Below are 20,184 nucleotides of genomic sequence, written 5' to 3'. Positions count from 1 at the left end.
TTCGGTTAAAAATTTCGGTTAGGGGGGGGGGGGGTGCAGTCCAACCGGTTCCACTCAGACAACGGCCACTGATTGGCCTATTATAGCCCCGGGTGATTATTATGATGATGGAGAATTTGGTGGAATGAAGAGTGGCTGGGGAAACCGAAGTACTCGGAGAAAACCCGCCCCAGAGCCACTCTGTCCACCATAAATCCCACTTGACCAGACCCGGTATCGAACACAGGCTGCCAGGGTGAGAAGCCAGCGACTAACCGCTTGAGCTATGGTGCGCCCATGTTTGGTTTAAAAACAATGACATATTTTAAATTTAACTTGTAAGACTGATTCAGTGTATTGTTTGTATTCATTTTAGACTATTACATAAAAAATATATATATATAATTTTCTCATAAAAAAAATGGGGTCACTTTACATTTGGGCTTTTACAGGTAACTTCCAAACACATCTGGTCATGAATAATACTTTCAGTTGTGTGTTAATGTAACCATTTACTATGAACAAGGTTCTTTTAGTATAACTAATGCTGCTGTTGATTAAACCTTGTCAGCTGTAGATGATATAACACCAACTTCTTCACCCTCCGGTAGTATGTCACAAAGTTAATGTGAATTTGTTTCTGGATGATGTCACCATGTAAACATGTGCTGTATTGTCGAAGTTTCGGATTGCCTTACTTTCTGAGCAATTTCTACAGTACAGTCCCCATCTTCACTGTGACATCGCCCCAAAACAAGACTCACATTATCACTGAACCATTGTAAGAGAGTTAATTTTTATATGAAGACATTGTTTTGGAAAGTACTCCGTAAAGAACATAAACATTAATTCCGAAACTGGGAATTCATGTACCTCTACTATCCCAATTACGATAGCAAGCACACCAAGCAGGAGACCGATGGCATGAATCAATTCCTCCAGTCTCTGGACACATCCTTCCTGGAAAACTTGCTTCGGGTCGGTCACAGCTGAGCAGGTTCCATCAGGGTTTACGCAGCAACCCTCCGGTATAGATGTTTTCCAGTAATCGGGTCCGTCAATGCCGCAGCACTCAAGCTGGTCAGATAAAAATTTATAACAATTAAACTACAAAACAACATTCTACAACCATGTGGAGCCTCATTGGTTAGTTCACCAAGTCCCTTCTGGTGGTGTATGTACTAGTATATCGCTTCCCTCTAAAGGGAATGATACAACAGGCAAACGGACTCACCCAGCCTAAAGTCATCTCACTAACTACAGTCTTGGCCCTACTGTCAGACAGTTGTTCTTAGTAAACGTCTGAAGCTTGGAATTAATCAAAATGATATTTAGAAAATTCACTCTCCGCCTCACACAAAGCATGCGTCTCCCTTCAAAGACCAATCATTCAGTTCTCAGTAACCAGCTCCATGGAACTCAGTCCTTGAGAAGCCAAAAGTCGCTCAGCTATTCAAGAACTTCCTAAAATTTTACAGAACCCGAAGGTTCAGTATGATGTTCACAAGAACCCTCCACTGCTCCTAATCCTGAGCCACATAAATACAATCCCTACCACCCCAGCACATTTCTCTAAGATTCATTTTCATATTATCTTCCCACCTATGTTTAGGTCTTCCTAGTGGTCTCTTTCCTTCTGGCTTTCCCACCAAAACACTATATGTATTACTCTTCTCCACCCCCCACCCCCCAATGTCATTTGCCTCGACTTTTATCATTCAAATTATATTTGATGAAAAGTAAAATTTATGAAGCTCCTCATTATGCACTTTTCTCCAACCTCCTATTATCTCAACCCTCTTCCGTACAAATATTCTCCTCAGCAGCCTGTTCTCAAACACCCTCACAGTCCATGTTCGTCCTTTAATGTCAAACTTTCACACCCACACAGAATTACAGCTTAATCCATTAATGCCATTTAGGGAAATAACAGTGGTTTATTCTGATAATCATGTGAAACCCATAAATACATTCAGTGGGCAGAATGCAGGTTTGAATGTCAAAGCAGCTCACAGTAAACTGTGATGTAAGGAGCCAATAATTAGCCTATGAAATTCATTACTTTATCTAAATGATGTGCAAATCACTCCTTTCATTCCCATGGTTGCGAATAAGGGATTCGCCTCAAGATCACCCTATAATCAGGGCATTGTAGTGTTATGTTGGCGTGTTGCCATCATCAGCTGCTTGTTACAGTGGGCTGTTACACAGTTTGTGAATGGAGTTTCATGCTGCATGTTCGCGATAGGCAATTTGTTGTTATCTGTTTTTAATGGCCTGAAACTATAAAATATGTTCTGTCGGTTCAATTCTGACTCTTGAACCTCGGTTACGAGATGCGATATACATTACAATTTGGAAGCCTAAGTACATCAAAATGTAGGATATCTGAATCCCTGAACTACACTGTGTGTATCGATCTCTGCATCCACCTGTTCGTTCACCCATTCTCCCATTCATGCCATCTGTCTTTTCATTCATTAATGCCATCCATCAATTCAATCATACATTCTCTCTCTCTCTCTCACTCACACACACACACACACACTCACACTCTGAGTGGCTCACTCTCACTCGCTTCTTCACCTTACTGAGGAGGTTTTCTCGAGCCAAGTGGCTCACTCTCACTCGTTTCTTCACCTTACTCAGGAAGTTTTCCCAAACCGAGTGGCTCACTCACTGTGCCATCTACAGCACATACGTAATATAATTAATATTACACACTAAACGCCTCAAAATAATGGCGAAAGTATATGCTATTTTCACTTCTGTCCACATTTCATCAGCCGACGAAAAGGCTGAAGTCAAACAAATAAGAAGAAGACATCTCGTGCTATCAGATTATGTCGAGGGTTAAACAGAAATTGCATCATAACATTTCTGCAAACCTAGACTGACAGTGGCTTTAAGTATCAATTGCAGAAATGAGTATCAACCTGTATTTCTTGTGTGACTTACTGCTTTCTGCAAGCTGTTGATGTCCTTCTTGATGGCCTCGTCCTGATCGTAACGGCCAAACATATCAGTGAGGCTGTCATGGATTGCTGTGTTCCAGCCATCTCGATTCACGAAGGCCACAATTCCAATGGCGATCTCCGTTATGAGGATCACCAACAGGAACACTGCAAACTGAAAGCATATTTACTTCATTTTACTGTAATAATGGTAGGCCAATACAACTCCTATTTCGTGGGGTGGGATAAGACTGAGTCCACCTGGTATGTCGACCACAGATAATAGATGAGTATTGAGGATTTGGTGGAATAAGGGCTGGAAGGGGAAACCAAAGTACCTTGAATAAAGAAACCCTGCCTCATTGCTACTTTGTCCACCAGAAATTCCACGCGACCTGACCACGATGGGATCCTGGCAAGTAAGCGACTGACCTATGGCAAGGTTTAGGTTAAAAAGGTAATGCTGTCCCTGCCATGAAGGCGTATGGTGGAGTGGATGTATAGATCCACATTTTCTTGACCTCGGCACTAGTTGTAGGTGAGTGGTCAGCTTCACGCCCATGCCGCTCTACCTCCGGGGAAAGGGCCCCTGGTACCCATTGGATAGGAAGTTGGGCGGACCCCAGAGCCAGTCTGGACAACGTACATAAAATTCTTGATCCTATTGGGACTCCCTCGGTCGTCCAGCCCGTAGCCAGTCGCTATATGGCCTACGCTCTCCCAGCTCCTAGCTATGGCAAGCTTACACGACAATTCATTTGTCTCTAGTTTATGAATTTATTATGCAAAACGATAGAGATCCTTGGCAACATCTTGTATTTGCTCACACCATCCACCCATTTACACGGTTAATATTATACTCTGACTTACACGTAGCCTTCCATCTGCTCTCATCCTTTCCAGTTTTCCAACTACAACTGTGTTTGTCTACAGGTAAGGGGGAAGTACTCTACAACACAAAATAGCTTTGTCGTCAATACGCCATACTGTTCCTTTTGCCTTACAGACAAATCTCGTTCAGTAATGATGAACTGGACTTCAGCATAAGACGATCCTGTCCGGACCTTTATGTGGGCACGGAAAATCGACTCACACCTCACTGACAAACACAATTCTGACATCCAGATCATCTCACAGATAGTGTGTAAAAGTTGTTACAATCAATCAATTGCACCTGAATTGCTGCGTTATGTAATTCAGCGACTTATGAGTCAAACACCGTGTAGCTCCCGGGGAAGAAAGCTGTACCATACCAGAATCCTTGTCTTGGTCCTTGTATAAACCGACAAGTGGCCGCAGTGTCATCAACAGATGCAAAGACTCATATATAGCTCTGCTTACATCGTTTTAAAATTGCTAACGGTGTTGTAGACTAGTAGTATTCTTTTTATTGCTAGTGGAGTGGGACTAAGCCCCTTGTACTGCAGCCACTTCTGGCCTTTTGTACCAGCCACAGATGATCGGAGAGGGTGATTGTGGAGCAATTGGTGCAATGAAGATTGGCAGGGGAAACCGAAGTACTTGGCGAAAACCTGCTCCAGCGCCACTCTGTCCACCACAAACCCCACTTGAACAGACCCCGGGATCGAACCCGGGCCGCCGCGGTAGGAAGCTCCCTGAATGATAAAAAGTTTTCAGCACACCAGTCCAGTCAGATATTAACAATTCGCCATTTTATCAATATTTTGTTCCTCGTAAAAAGTAAGTAAAAGTAAAGCTATCCCTGTAACAGGCCATGAAGGCCCATAGGGTTGTGACACGTTGAGGGTCCCACATTATCTAGACAATCGGCTCAAAGATGGCGGTAAGGCTGTCGGCCTTACGCGCCGGCCGCGCTTTACTCCCCAGGAAATTTAATTAATTAATTCCTGGTACTTAGAGGCTGAATGAACCCTAGGGCCATAGTGCGGCCGGAAGGTTTAGGTCAATGGAAAAAATCCAATGACCTCATCGGGACTTGAACCCTCGACCTTTCGGCTTCTAGCATAGTGCCTCAACCAACTACGCTACCGCGTGCCCCTCCTTGTACACAGTATTGAGAGTATTTACAATATTATATTTAAGCATCCTGTTGCACTCCATAAGATACATGATACAAACTCCGTCTTCAGTGCAACCATATTTTGTAAGTGCTAATTCAGAGAAATCAAAATTAACGTTTGTAAATAACAAAGATATCAACGAAGTAGATTTTGGTAATAACGACGAAAGGAACAATCAGGAAGACCTGTGTTTTTAAATTTTAAATGTTAAACTAAGTGCAGTGTGACAGATACGTGAGTAATACACCTGATGATGGCCGTTTGTGGCCGAAACATGTAGTGTGTAAAGGAGAGCAAAACGAAAGACCTATAATATATGGTTTGCACTGAAGACGGAGTTTGTATCATGTATTGAGAGTATATTAAATTTCCGAGGAAATAAACACCAAAGTAAATGAACATCCAGATATGAAGGATACGCAAGTCTCAGTTCCTAGTATATGTACAGGGAGGATTCTTAGTCACTTGACGAGTTCACGGCTCTGCGCTTCACAGCGCCCGGTGCCCAGCATGCCGCGAGGCGCATATTGCGTTGCCGCTTCCTCAATTTGCGCTGCTCCATTCAGTAACATGTGTTCAACTCAGGCTGATAACAATTCTCGGAAATCGTGGTTGCGTTGCGGTTGCCAGTTTCCTTGGTGTGTTATCGCCCTAAAGCTTGCGATCGCTTCGAAATTTACCCACGTGTTCCCCTCCTCCCTTATGTAAAAATATATTTTTGCTGAATACATCGTATTAAGAAATATTCGTTGTGTCCCTTACCGTCACAACCATGCAGTGGCTCTCCCGGATGGCGCCGCAGCATCCATAGAAAGCGACGATGAACACAATGGAGCCAACAACAATCAGGGCTATTGGGGATCCGGAAACGTCGACATTATGCAGATGGTTGTCAACCCTGTCGATGTTGGCATAGGAGAGTGCACCAGCGATCAGTATAGCCAGACCACATAGCTGCAACAGCAAAGACATACTCATTGCATGTACCAGCAAGACATATTTTGGGATATATCGCCGTTTATACAGTACGTAGCTGACTTATCAAGAACAGCAATACATAGACAAGGCAAAGGGTTGCAAGACAGTTCATTAGCATACATATCACAGCATAAATGATTTTTATGTAACTCATTAAATTAAAGTAAAGGTAAAGTTTCCCCTATGCTTATTTAAGAACAGTGCCATGAAGACATATGGGGAACTGGAGATATAGCTCCACAATTCCCGACTTCGTCAATATTAAATTAAAAAAAGAAGTAAAGCACTAGAGCTACATATTTTCTTAAGTACATATATAGCTCAGTCAGTACAGCGACGGTCTATGTGTTGAACGGCCGGGGTTCGAATCCCGGCTGCAGAATTTTGTCTTCTCCACAGCGGCTTGACCGGCTCTGGGGCCCATCCAACCTATTTAATGGGTACGAGGTCGATCTGCCGGGGAGTAAAGCGGGCCGGGGCGTGAAACTGACCATCTCCATCTAGTGCCGAGGTCAAGAATTACGAAGCTATGCTTCCACGCGCCCATACGTCTTCACGGCATAGAGCTTAATGAATTAAGCACAGGGTTAAGTTTACCTGTCACATTTAGCTCAGGTTACAATGCGCGGCGAATGGTATTATGATACTGAATGATGAGATGGGGACTGAAGAAAGCCAAGGAAACCTCAGTCACGATAGATGTGCCGGTTGATATTCGAACCGTCAACTTCTGAATAAAAACTTTGGAAGCATTGTCGCTTGAGCCAACTGGCTCGGTAAGATTACAAATCATTATGCAGAAAGTAGTTTGCACCATTCACAAACTTTTATATGATAAACCGTTTCACATTAACTTCACAAAATCCAATGTTGTGATGAACGGACATGAAATTTTCCGCTTATATTTCTTTCTCTATACTCTTTTACGCGTTCATCTAATCGTCGCGGCTTACCTTCAGCATTCGTGTCTAATTCACATCGGGAATAAAATCTTAATCTAAAGTTAAACTTCGTTGCTGTTCTATATTGTTTGTCCACAATTTACACAACTAAATACTAATGTTTCTCAACCTCTTCTGCTTGGCAACACACCGAAATATAGCTCAGTACTCTACGGCACACCGAGTCATGTGCGAGTACAGATGTACACGTGTATGTATACACGTATTTCATGTTCGTCCCCATGATTTCGCTGTTCTATATCTACATATTGTTTGTATAATGCGGTACAGAACACAGAAACATTTAACTGTATGAAACTATTTGGGTGACGAATAAGAGATGGTAAGAGTAACAGATAAGTAGAATACTGAGATTGGGCCGCGCCATAGCTCAAGCGGTTAGTCCCTGCCTTCCCACCGCGGCGGCCCGGGTTCGATCCCGGGTCTGGTCAAGTGGGATTTGTAGTGGACAAAGTGGCGCTGCGGCAGGTTTTCTTCTAGTACTTCTGTTCCCCTGCCAATCTTCATTCCACCAATTGCTCCACAATCATCCTCACCTATCATCTGGGGCTGGTACAATAGGCCAGAAGTGGCCGCAGTGCAAGGGAAGTCCCACCCCACTAGCATTAAAAAATAAATATTGAGATTAACAATGTTATTCTGAAGCACAGCGTTTATCAAGATATCACCAGTGATGATGGAAATGACGACTGATGACATGGAAATGTCGCCATATAAAACAGTGAGGTATTTCCTGTTAAATTAATATCCTACTACACCACCAGTTCAATCAGCACCGTGAAGATATTGTCACGCATCCAGGTAACGCGACAAGAAATTATGGGTTCCGGATTAGACGACGCTGTTTATTGGATAACTCCTCGTTTACGCTCACAATTATAACTACTCTCAAATGACGCCCTTTCAGACAAAGCGACCTGATTAGTCCGTCGTGTCTTTGCGTTTCCTCTTCAACGGGTATACTCTTCTTGCACAGCTATTCTCGGTGGAGTGTCTTTGCTCTTGGTTCTTCCCTGGTCCCTCGTCGGATCTGAGCTGCTCTGTCGTAATCTACCCTCTTAAGTAGATCTTAGTGTACCGCTGAGAGAACACCTTGTCGAAGGGTTGTTTCCCGTGTTAGCTAGAATATTCGTTACGGGTCTATTCGTTGCCGTGGGAACTCAACAATTTTGCCTCTGTTGTCTAGGCAGTTTCTTAGGTAGTTGTCTTTCCATGTATTCGTTGTCGCTGAAGTATGCATTCCCACTGCAGCCGTTGCGTAACGATGGACGTCATACAGTCCGGCTTTTAGGCGGCACGCCACAATATTATTAATCAGAGAAGCAACATGTTGGATCTGAGGTTCTCACAACAGTGGTTATAATGATTTGTTATCTGGGATATAATGACGTTCAGTCTGGTTACGGAGCAACATATCGCCTCCATCTTCAGGGTTCAAGAACAAGCCAAACAAGAAAACACCACGAAGCAGACAGCAAGCAGGCGACATGTTCCTCTGAAATGTTGGTTGAATTTCATTAGACTACATAGCGTGATATCCTACAAGATGGAACGCCTCATAGCAGTAGCATTTTCGATGACGCAGTATAACATGTTAATCAGATGAGAGAACAAGTGTTTGAGAATATGGCACATCATTTGTCAGCCCCATCTGCATTCAAACTACTGCGGCACATTCTTACACGCATCGCTGCATACCGGGTGATAAACATGGATTTACGTTAACAACAAAGCCATAAAATTATTTAGTAATGGAGCAGCAGCAGTACGCATGCTCGGTATGAAAACGTAGTCCTCGTACGTAGCAAGTTCGCTTAATGGAGGAGGTGGGGAATAGTCAGTGGTCATAGTACTTAACAGCAGACTTAGGTATTGTATGGAGGGGCACAGATGTTCGTAATAAAATTAATCTGTAGGTCTCCGGTGACAGGTGACCACTAGGGGTGATCCTGTAATCAAATTTGTGTGGATGTTGGGTTGCATCAGCTCCGGTGACTATCTGCTGTATCAGGTTTGAAATGCCGCGGGTTCTAATGTCAAGTGCATGGATTTTAAGTCTCTCAGTCATGCGCAACCTTCTTCTTCATTACTGCCCGCTTTCCGAATTACGCAGTAGATTTTATCGGTTTTGTACTGTCGTCTCCAATTTTCGGGATCTCTTCCAGTGACCCCACACGCATACAGTTTATGAACCAGTTGACTCAGTCACCGTGACGACAAAGCGCTTCCGTTTGCGCTCACGTTACTGATCACCGTCAAACCGGATGCGTGGACGAAAAAGGAAGGAGCGCCCTTCCGGTTACATGTTCATTCCTCTTAACCTGACGTATCCTGAAAGGTAGGCCACAGTGCATTGCTCTACAGTCCTTCCTGTAACTTACGTGTTTGTGGAATTTAACTTAATCCAGTTTAATGGCTAATAACTAATTAAGTACTTCATACAGGTCACTGTAATTCTCAGAACGAAATAATGAGAAAGTAAGAATTTTTTAAGTTTCTCAGTCGCCAATACTTCGAGGACCTACCCTACGACCAGTAGGATATATCTTCACCTTTTGACAGTAATCACTGTGTAGTAGATAGTGTTTCTGTCCTCTCAATTCGAATCTCTACCGGAAGATCCCCGCCCCTTCATTACTGAGGTCTGTGGTGGCTTTCCTCAGCTCTGGCGAAGTGCATAAGCGGACGCGCTGGAATGATGCAGAAGCCTACCGCTGCCTCCTAGCGTTACCGTTCATTCCCAGAGAATCCTTGACTGCCTCATTTCACGCTGTGTATCTCTCTGACAGAAACAGCAATTTCCTCTAGGTTTCATCTACGCAGCACTTTCTAATATGCGATAGGCCCTGCTATGCGTATGCTCTTTGTTTATTTCGGTCTAATTGCCTACGGAAATGGACTTCACGGATCAGCAGTTTTTTTATTAAAAAGATTTAATAAAGTAAATGGATGTACAAACAGGCCGCTCATTTTACATCAGTGCAAGTTTTGTACGGGCTGAGACGATGGGAAATGAAATAGTTTGTTTATAATAGTAATACTAAAGCACTACATGTGCTACAAAATTCCTTCATGCATTTTCTGCACGGTTCATTACAGAAACGCTTTCTTTCAACAGGACGGAACAGCACCGCTTTCTGGGCTGACTTGGCGTGCCTCATATGATAATAGTTTCGCAATAACTAAACTAAATGGCATGATCCTATCAAATGAGCAACGAGATCACCGGACTTCACACGCCTCCCTTCCTTTGGGACCAAATGAAATCTGGTGTCTACCAAGTGAAGCCAGAGGAAAATGCACCAAAATTCTGTGTGAAGAACACTCTTCTAGGCATGTCTAACATTCTCTACGTGTCAAATGGCAGCGTACTTCTATGTATTAATATCATCATCTGAATCAATAAAACTGCAGTCAGTCAACTCCGTCAACAGGAAACAGATCTGCTTACAATTCCGAGAACTGGAAGAAACGACGCATCCTGTCTCACTCCCTTTGTTCGGAGAGAAGTCACTTCGCCGGTTCTTCAGTGTATAGCTGCAGCTTTGCCAACAAACATATTTCAGTTACGACCACGATTCCTGACAGCGGTTCTATGTGATCTTTTTTCCGGAGTTCTGCGGCCCTGCTGGTAATACTTTCTATTTTGTGGCAACACAAGCACTCGCTTCAGACAGGCACGCTATTGGCATTAGAAAGATGTAAGGCTGTTAATATGGTCAGCCTCATACACCACCCAACCAAATCCACTGTTCCGTGCGGCCCTCCTTATTTTTACCGAGCACCTGTAACTTCCACCTTCCTCCAGCTAATATCGCCTACCAGTGGCCTTGAAGCAGATACAAATCTACCGTTGCAAAGCTAATCGCACCGCACAAAGTGCTTCAAACACGAAAAGCGTTATAGATCTATGCTTTGGTAAAAGCTCAAGCTATCCCTTTAACAGGCCGAGAAGGCCCATAGGGTTATGAGACGTCGAGGCTCCCACATTTTATCTACACCAAGGGTCTCCAAACTACGGCCCGCGAAATAATTGTGCAGAAATGCGCCAATTGAACTAATTTTCCAATGAGTACTGGTAAATGTGATTCCGAGCTTATTGACCTGACATATGATACTGCAGTTCAATGGCTTAACTGTGGAAAGGTTATTTCGCGATTCTTTAAGATCAGGAATGAAACTAATATATTTCTTACCGAGAAAAACCATCACGAACCACTTTTATCAGATACCAAGTGGCTTTGGAAATTAGCAGTTTTGCTGATCTGGTAAACCATATGAACCATTTGAATTTAAAGTCGCAGGATGAAAATAAATTAGTCTGTTATTTATTTGCACTTATCAAGGCATTCAGAGCAAAGTTGATACTTCTGGAAAGCCAAGTGAAAAATTGTAACTTTGTTCATATGCTATACTGTGCAGAGTTGCATAAAAAGGGTGAAACAGAATTTCCTTCCTCGTTTGCAAATTTAGTCATTTCAGCATTGAAAGAACAATTTCGGGAGCGATCTGCTGATTTGGATAGATTGTTTCAAAATCAGTTTGACTGTGATGCTGCAGATGTCAAATTCAAATGGAAATTATTGAACTTCAGGATAAATATCATATTAAAGACAAATACAAGGAAGGAAATTTGATCGAATTTTATAAATTTCTGAACTCTGAGCAATTTCCAAATTTAAAGAAATGTGCTTGTAAATTTATCTCCATTTTTGGGACAACATATCTGTGTGAACAAACTTTTTTCCCAGATGAAGTACATCAAGTCGAAATACAGGGCAAATTTATCCGATGAACATTTAAAGTCACTACTTGTGATTAGCGTTTCAAAATCTGAGCCTCAATTTAATCAGATTTTAAGAATGCAAAAAGAGTTCCATAATTCACATTAATTGTTTTAATATAATTTGTGATGAAAATATGAGCATTTGCTGCTACTGTCTGTTGTCATTAATATACGATAATTTATTCTCACGTACTTTGTATTTGGTTTATGAAATTCTGTGCTTTCAATAAAACTCATATACCTAGAGTTATTAATTTCTCATTTGATCCAGCCCGTTGAAAGTGCTGAATTACCTAATGTGGCCCGCGGTTCGAAACGTTTGGAGACCCCTGATCTAGACAATCAGTTTACAGATGCGGTAAGATTGTCAGGCTTACGAGCCGGCAGTCCACCCTTTACCCCCCAGGATGATTGCTGGTGCTCATTTCTGTTAGAGGCTGAATCTACTCCAGGGCCATAGCGCGGCTGGAATGTTTCTTCCATAGTGCCTCAACCAACTACGCTACCTCCTGCTCCAGGCCTGTGTATAGGCTACTGACATTACTCTAACGAACACAGATTATTTGCCGCATCGTGTAAAAATGCGAATGTTTTGTAAGAGCAGCTAATGTAGTCGGACAACATAAATATTGTACTCCTTTGTGTTCGCTTGTACTTTACTGGCTGTTTATTTTACGACTCTTTCAGTAACTGCGAGTCGACTGATGGAATGTAGTGGGTAATAAACTGTTAACAGTGTGGAAAAAAGTAACCATAGTCTGACGGTACTGCCCCCGTATTTTATTGGACGGACTGGGAAAACTCAGGTTAGACGTGTCGCGGCCGATCTCACCTAATAAAGTCAACATTACCGATCCAGCCATCGTACATTTAACAAAAACACTCCGTGGTTTTAGTCCGCAAGCGAACTATATCGACCTAGCCACCGCCACTTGTCGGCGACGTTTGTGCCAATTTTAGCGGATAGTGTGTCGCGTGATCAGCGCAACGAATCCCCACGGCCGTTAATTTCGGTTTTCTAGACCGGAGCCGCTATTTCCCTAACATAGCTCCTCAATTATCCTCACGAGGCTGAGTGGACCCCGTTCCAGACCCACTACTTCTCAGAAAATCTTGGACAGGCGGAAATCGAACCCGGACCTCTGGATTTGTAGCCAGGGACTCTGACCACTAGACCACAGATGCGGTCACGTACACTTAAAACAAGAAACATTATTAACAATCTGGCAGAATTAACGAAGATAAACCAAAGACCTATTACAAGAAATATTACTGTATTACTGGCACACACTTATGATCTATTCAATGCAGGATGTTTGCAGAAACTGCTGATCAAAATAACGTTTGCATCTTCATGGTAGTCAGACCCAGTGCTCCCCCTTCCAAGACTTCAACCTAGATTCTCGTGTGCGGCGTAAACACAGTGCCATACAAAACATCTCACTCTGATGTAATGCTCTATTTCTAAAACTAGGCAAACTGCCATGGGATGGACGTCCTACGGAACTGTTTAACTATTTCCTCATTCAGCAAGTAAACGATGCTCTTCTGTTTCCTGAAACATTTCTATGGCAACGTGGACAAAAGATGATTGCATACTTTTAGACCCATAGATTTTCGCGCGAATTCCATTACGATGCCATAAGCGTAACTGCGGAGACGTGAAACTTCGATGTACAGTAACGTTATCAATTTAAATTCCTTGATAATCCCATAGTCTGTCCGATTTTTTTTTAAAAACCTGACCAACTCACTTCCATCTAGTTCCGAGGTTAAGAATGGTAGAGCTATACCTCCACTCCCCCGCATGTCTTCATGGCATTGTGCTGAACTAATTTAGCACAGGGGCAACTTTACCTTTTTACCAATGGCGTTCTTAAAGCAACAGTTTTGCAACATTTAGTGTAGGTACATACACGTATGCTAGTAGGACACGTAACACGCGCAAACACTCCCTATCTAATCTTACCAGCCTGAGGTGGCAGTTTTAGGCTGTGGTCATATTGGAAATCGAACGGGCAGGATCGTATCTGACCAGCGACGCCTGAGATAAAATACCTCATTTACAAATCTCTCACGAAAAAAGCGCGTGCACCCAGCTTGATCACACCTTCACTAGGAAGCGGTGGGATATACTCTATTACGTTTTTCTTCTGACCGAATGCTCGGTTGAGAAGCGAACTATTTCGTTTCCGCCGGGCTTGTTCGGTTGCACAATCCGATCCTCTCGGAGACGCTAGTAGTGTTATCACTAAATGTCTGATTTCGATTGTCCGGTCGGCGAGCCTGCGATCTCATACAATCTGGCCCGTTCCGCTTCTAACGTGGCCAGATTCCACAGCCTACGAAGTGTAAACATCCAGTTTCCTTAAAACGTATTACAATCCTGATCCATATCATACAACCGAAGCCTTCAAATAACTGTAACGTCAGCAGTCTCACTAGAAATTCCACTTAATCCATGTGGCGGGGATAGCGACTGGATACGGGTTGGACGTACGAAGTCCCGGTAGGGGTAAGATTTTTCTCTTCTCCATAGCGTCCAGACTAACTGTGGGGCTCACCCAACCTCCCATTCAATGGGTGCCGCGGGTTCTTTCTCCGTGGGTAAATCGGCCGATGCGTGAAGCTGGCCACTCACTTCCAACTAGTGCCGAGGTCAAGTATACGTGGGCCTATACATCCACTTCCCCATACGCCTTCATGGCGTAATGCTTAATTAGTTAAGCATGAGACTTTACCTTCCTTTTGCTTTTCATTCGCATCTAGAAAAGTCCATGACGATGCTATATTAACAGCATGAAAGAATTTTTGGGCATATCTATCGCCCTACTTTTTAATTTAAAAAATTTCTGACACCATTCTGCCTTAGTCCTCATGTAAAAAGACTAAGATACCAGTTTGAGAGCAGTTGGCAAACCGAGTCACTTCACTCTGCTTGCCACCTGCTTTCACGCTAATATCTTGCACGGCTTATTCGACTCTATAAAGATGGAGGTTATGTTCCTCCGAAACGTCGGCTGACTTTCAACGGACTACACGGCGTTATATCCCAAAAGATAATGCTCGTCAAGAAAATGTATGTCCAAAATGTCAGTCACTTCATTTCTTTCGGTGCAAAATAATTAACACTCTTTGCTTTACAAAATCTTCGTTAGCCACTGAAAAATGCTCGTAAGACAGCGACGAACGATCGTGCTAGATAATGTGAAAAATGGCACAACAAAGATGGGTGTTCCATTTGGTATGTAGCGCTGGCCGACCTATCGATCAACCTTCTTCAGGATTTCGTAATTTCAGAAACGTATGAGCAGAATTCCCCGAAAGAAACAGTAATATCAGCAACTACACAACAGCTCCTATCACACAACGTAACTGTTGTCCGGTGGGACAGCCAAGGTTGGAAGAAGAGAGCGCTCGGATATACGCTTTGTTAGTACAGTTGAGCAGACAGTCTGAACCAAGCAGTGCTCTAAACAAGACAGTCTGAACCAAGCAGTGCTCTAGGCAAGTATCGAATTCACACAAGAAAACATGCTCGAGCTTACACTGCGGAGCGTCCACCAGCGCTACATAACACTAACAAGACGCGAAATCATATTAGTTAGCGCTGTTCTCCGCAGCCGTTTACAGTGGCCGCGCGGTCTAAGGCATAAACTGTCTTCGCCCGCTCGAAAGCTGGGATCGTGGGTTCGAATCCCAGTAAAAGCATGAATGTCTGCTCTTGTATGTTGGGTAAGCCTTCTCGGCCCATGCACCGCGACCTACTGTGGTCTATTGTGCTTAATGTCTGCTCTTACTGTGTTTGTGTTGGGAGTGGTCTTGCGATAGGTGATTCCCCGTTCAAGAAGTCCTACCGACTGTCCTAGGATTAGGTAACTAAAGTGAAACAAAGCGTTTCAAGGATGCGGTGAGCTTCAAAGTGGGAGCAACAGGAAAAAGGAGACACGATTCTCCAAGGTAGCGCTTCAGTTTGTGGTAGCTTTCAATGTTTCCGCCCACACAAGACTGGGTTTCAGATGGCCAACAAAAACAAGCGATAAGGGAAATCAAATAAGTTTTATTCATAAGACTGGACGCTTTACTGTAAAGGCAGGACACTAGCAGCTCTACAAACGTAAAAGTAAAGTTATCCCTGTGCTTAATAAAGCACCGCACCATGAAAACATAAGGCAGGGTGCAAAAAAATATTTTTCACCACTCTTGATTCCGGCACTAGATGGTGCTGACTACTCAGCTCCGCGCCTATTCTAAAAAAAAAGTTTGCCGTAAAGGAAATATGTAGGTTAACATGAAATATAAACCTCATTAAAATCTACTTTTATCTGAAGCAGTTATTTTCTTTTTTCCTTGGCACTACAGCCCCTGTGGGCCTAGGCCTACTTCCATTAAGGTCTCCGTTCACTTCGGTTTTTCTTGATCTTACACATTCTGTAGGGCTCCTTGGACGGGTGATCAGCTCGTCGCAAGGCCTCTACCTGTACACAAACACAGAAAAACGCACACACAAGCTAGACATCCATGACCCACGATCCCGGTTTCCATGCGAGCGAAGACAGTACATGCCTTAGACCGCTCAGCTACCGTGACCGGCTGCAGTTCTTATACAGTAGATAAATATTCAAACAAACAAATAGAAGTAATTTCAGACTATGCAACTAATGACTAATGTGATTTAACTTTGAAGCAATGGATCTGCAATATTAGGTCTGTCCGCAATAAATGTATAGCAAGGCAAATTTACGAAGAATACATTTAGAAACATGTGTTCATTATTTTTCCGCTCTTGCTGTGCTGGACTCAAGAAGACAGACAAACTCTTCTCAACAGTGAGTCTCCATCTGTGGGTCCCGCGATGACTCAGGATCGAAAAGTTAAATCACATGATAGTATTGTGCTGTATTTTGTAAAATTATCTTTATTAACACAATTCCTATCCTTGGACTTCCTCAAGCACCACGCCATTAAGACGGACGTGGCCGTGGAGACATCTCTCTACCGTTCTTAAAATCGGCACTAGCTGCAGGTGTGTGGTTAGCTTCACGTCTCTGCCTCTTTACCTCATGCTACGCACTGTATAGGAAGTTTGAGGAGCCCCAGAGCCGGTCTGGGCGTTATGAAGGAAAGAAATACCTCCCCCACCTATCGGGAATCTAACAGCGAACGTCCAGCCCGTAGTCCGGCTGTCTGCAATTATTTTTGGATCTCTTACATGTGTCTTCCGGGGCACGCGGTAGCGTAGTTGGTTGAGGCACTATGCTACAAGCCGGAAGGTCGAGGGTTCGGATCCCGATGACGTCATTGGATTTTTAGATTGACCTAACCATTCCAGCCGCACTATGGCCCTGGGGTCGACTCAGCCTCATAAGAGAAATGAATACCAGCCATTTCCTGGGGGTTAAAAGTGCGGCCGGGGGGTAAGGCTGACAACCTTACCGCCAACTATGAGCCGACTATTTAGAAAATGTGGGGATCTCGACCTCTCAGGCCCCTATGGGTCTTCACGGCCTGCTACAGGGACAGCTTTACCAGCTTTCTATCAGAAACGTAGGTACACTCGACCTACAATGACATTTTCGATATGGTGAATATTTAACGAAATCCGGTCTAGTAACCCGAAATTAACGGCCGTGGGGATTCGTTGCGCTGACCACGCGACACCCTCTATCCGCTGAAGTTGGCACTGACTTCGCCGACAAGCGGCGGTCGCTCGGTCGGTATAGTTCGCTTGCGGACTTAAGCCACGGAGTTTATTTTTGTTTTGAATATTTAACGAAATACAAGGCCAAATTAGTTCTAAAACAGATTTGCAGAACAGTCAATGAATTACACAATGTCGCACGCAAAGCGTTTGAAAAATGAGTGAATTCCAGTGCAGTACACGTTTCCATCTTTTATATTGATCCTCTCACCTATATGCATACATACCGACACACATTACCGGGACCCCAACACGAACCTCAGTCTACCTCTATTTAGTCTTCTCCTGAACCTCAGTCTACCTCTATTGTCTTCTCCTGAACCTCAGTCTACCTCGATTATGTTCTCCTGAATTATGGAACGCATGAATCAACGAATAATCCGAAGAACATGAAGACTGACGTGTTTCCTATCACGCTGTTCGTCACAAGGGCGATAATGAATGACAAGGCCTTGGAAATAGTAACAGCTCACCGATGAGACATGATCTCTCCTCCTCCTCAACCTTGAGCCCCCGCATAAAGCACAGACCTTCAATGTCATGTGACTGCAATGCCGACTAATCTCATACTGGTATTTTTAAAAAAAAGGCCCTATCGCGTTGACATGCCCCCTTGTTACATTAGCGTTCCGTAGTATTCACAAAAACAGACTGTATGGCCGAGGGCACACCAAGGAAACTGGAAACCGCAACGCAATCGCGATTTCCGAGAACTGTTATCAGCCCGGGTTGAACATATGTTACTGAATGGAGGAGCGCAAACTGAAGAAACGGCAACTCAGTTTCCTCAATTTGCGCTGCTCCATTCAGTTACACGTGTTCAACTCAGGCTGATAACAATTCTCAGAAATTGCGGTTGCGATGCGGTTGCCAGTTTCCTTGGTGTGCCCTCGCCTTATCTCTTTCGTAGTTGGAATTTCCTTGACGCATTTCGCGAGATTATGTTGTGGCATCTATTTCATGTTAGGAAGATAGTTAGTTAGTTATTGGAGAGGGTGGGTTTCCCCGTGCNAGGGCACACCAAGGAAACTGGAAACCGCAACGCAACCGCGATTTCCGAGAACTGTTATCAGCCGGGGTTGAACATATGTTACTGAATGGAGGAGCGCAAACTGAAGACACGGCAACTCAGTTTCCTCAATTTGCGCTGCTCCATTCTGTAACATGTGTTCCAACTCAGGCTGATAACAATTCTCAGAAATTGCGGTTGCGTTGCGGTTTCCAGTTTCCTTGGTGTGCCCTCGCCCTATCTCTTTTGTAGTTGGAATTTCCTTGACGCATTTCGCGAGATTATGTTGTGGCATGTATTTCATGTTAGAAAGCTAACTGGACTAGTGTCAGACGTTTAGGAGACCGTCTCTAGCTCCATCACCTGGGGTTCCCGAAACGTTATATATATCATCTTCATGCGGTTGTTCGCCCGAGAAGACTTGATGGTGTTCGATCTTCGTGAAGTTTCACCCGGTGGTAAATTTCTTCTCTGGCGGAAGTACATCTCAGTCTCATTTGGAAATTTTCCCGCACCGGCTCACATGCTTCCATTCCTCAGTGTCCTGCAGGATAACACGCCATCTTTGATTTGTGACGTAAAATTCTGATCTGATGACACGCCTTTCGACAAGATGTCACATGTGCCGAAAAGCTTGCGCAACTCTGCCCTCTGGTCTCTGATGTGTCTAAGTGGTTGCGACACTGTAATTATGTTTATCTGCCCAGCAAACAACGTAAAAATATGACTAGTTCAGGAAAATGTACAGGCACGTGATATTTCTGTACCTCGGGATAGCTCAGTCGGTACGGCGACTAGGCTACGGAGTTGATGACCGAGAAATCAAGGTTCGTTTCCGGCAGCGGCAAGATTTTTTTCTTTTTTTTTTATATTGGCTCTGGGGCCCAGCCAGCCTGTTGTACTATGGGCACCGAGAGCTGGTTCAGTTTTTATATTAGAGTTCACCTACTCCTTCTGAACATGGTCTCCATGCAACATACATACAAACTTTACCAATCGAGCGACCGCCGCTTTGTCAGCGAAGTTAGTGCCAACTTTAGCAGATAGAGGATGTCGCGTGGTCAGCGCAACGAATCCCCACGGTCGTGCAACGTGCGTATGTTTACCTAATCCCCTGTGTACTGCGTCACGCACAGAACCTGTCCCTCTTATTCTACAGGGACTTGCTGCTCGCCTTTGTGCAACACGCTCATTTGCACGCTTCCCCATAAATATGGCGAGACTCCGAAACAGCCAGTTTACCAACACAAGGCAATCTTGGTAACATTATCAAACATACATAAAGCCACTTGAAACAGATTGTAGTGGTCTTCGTCTGTCACTCCAAACAAATGGCGGGATAGTGCCTAAAATGAGGTCACAACAATTTCCATCCATCCTTTCCAACTGATTAATCATTCATCATCCTACCATTAGACACTATATAAACTGAGCTACTGACACTGTTGTTAAATAAGCAATAAGTAAATTAGGTCATTAGGTACTTTTCGAAACTCGAAACATGAACCTTCATAGATCTGGCAGGTTAATTATAAAATTAAGCTCTAAATAACAATGCTACAAGCCGGAAGGTCGCAGTTTCAAGTCCCGATGATGTCACTAGATTTTTTCAATTGACCTAATCCTTCCAGCCGCACTATGACCCTGGGGTTGACTCAGCCTCTAACAGAAATGAGTACCAGGAATTAATTAAATAATTTTCCTGGGGAGTAAAGCGCGGCCGGCGCGTAAGGCTGACAACCTTACCGCCATCTTTGAGCCGATTGTCTAGAT

General features: G+C 43.7%; 1 protein-coding gene across 3 annotated transcripts in view; it reads right to left on the bottom strand.

Annotated features, from left to right (window-relative positions):
- The window catches only part of LOC111866265 (CD63 antigen), a 55,172-nt gene that overhangs the window by 26,931 nt on the left and 8,057 nt on the right, over positions 1-20,184 (bottom strand). For all 3 annotated transcript variants that reach the window (XM_023855045.2, XM_023855044.2, XM_023855043.2), the window contains exons 2-4: positions 5,738-5,929; positions 2,938-3,108; positions 853-1,056 (exon numbers count right to left, since the gene is read on the bottom strand). In XM_023855045.2, the coding sequence (XP_023710813.1) occupies positions 853-1,056; positions 2,938-3,108; positions 5,738-5,929 (567 nt within the window). The remainder of the gene's footprint in view (positions 1-852; positions 1,057-2,937; positions 3,109-5,737; positions 5,930-20,184) is intronic.

The sequence above is a fragment of the Cryptotermes secundus genome, unplaced genomic scaffold (genome assembly GCF_002891405.2).
Source record: "Cryptotermes secundus unplaced genomic scaffold, Csec_1.0 scaffold1025, whole genome shotgun sequence".
In the NCBI taxonomy this organism is placed as follows: Eukaryota; Metazoa; Arthropoda; class Insecta; order Blattodea; family Kalotermitidae; genus Cryptotermes; species Cryptotermes secundus.
This window is presented reverse-complemented; position numbering and strand designations above follow the sequence as displayed.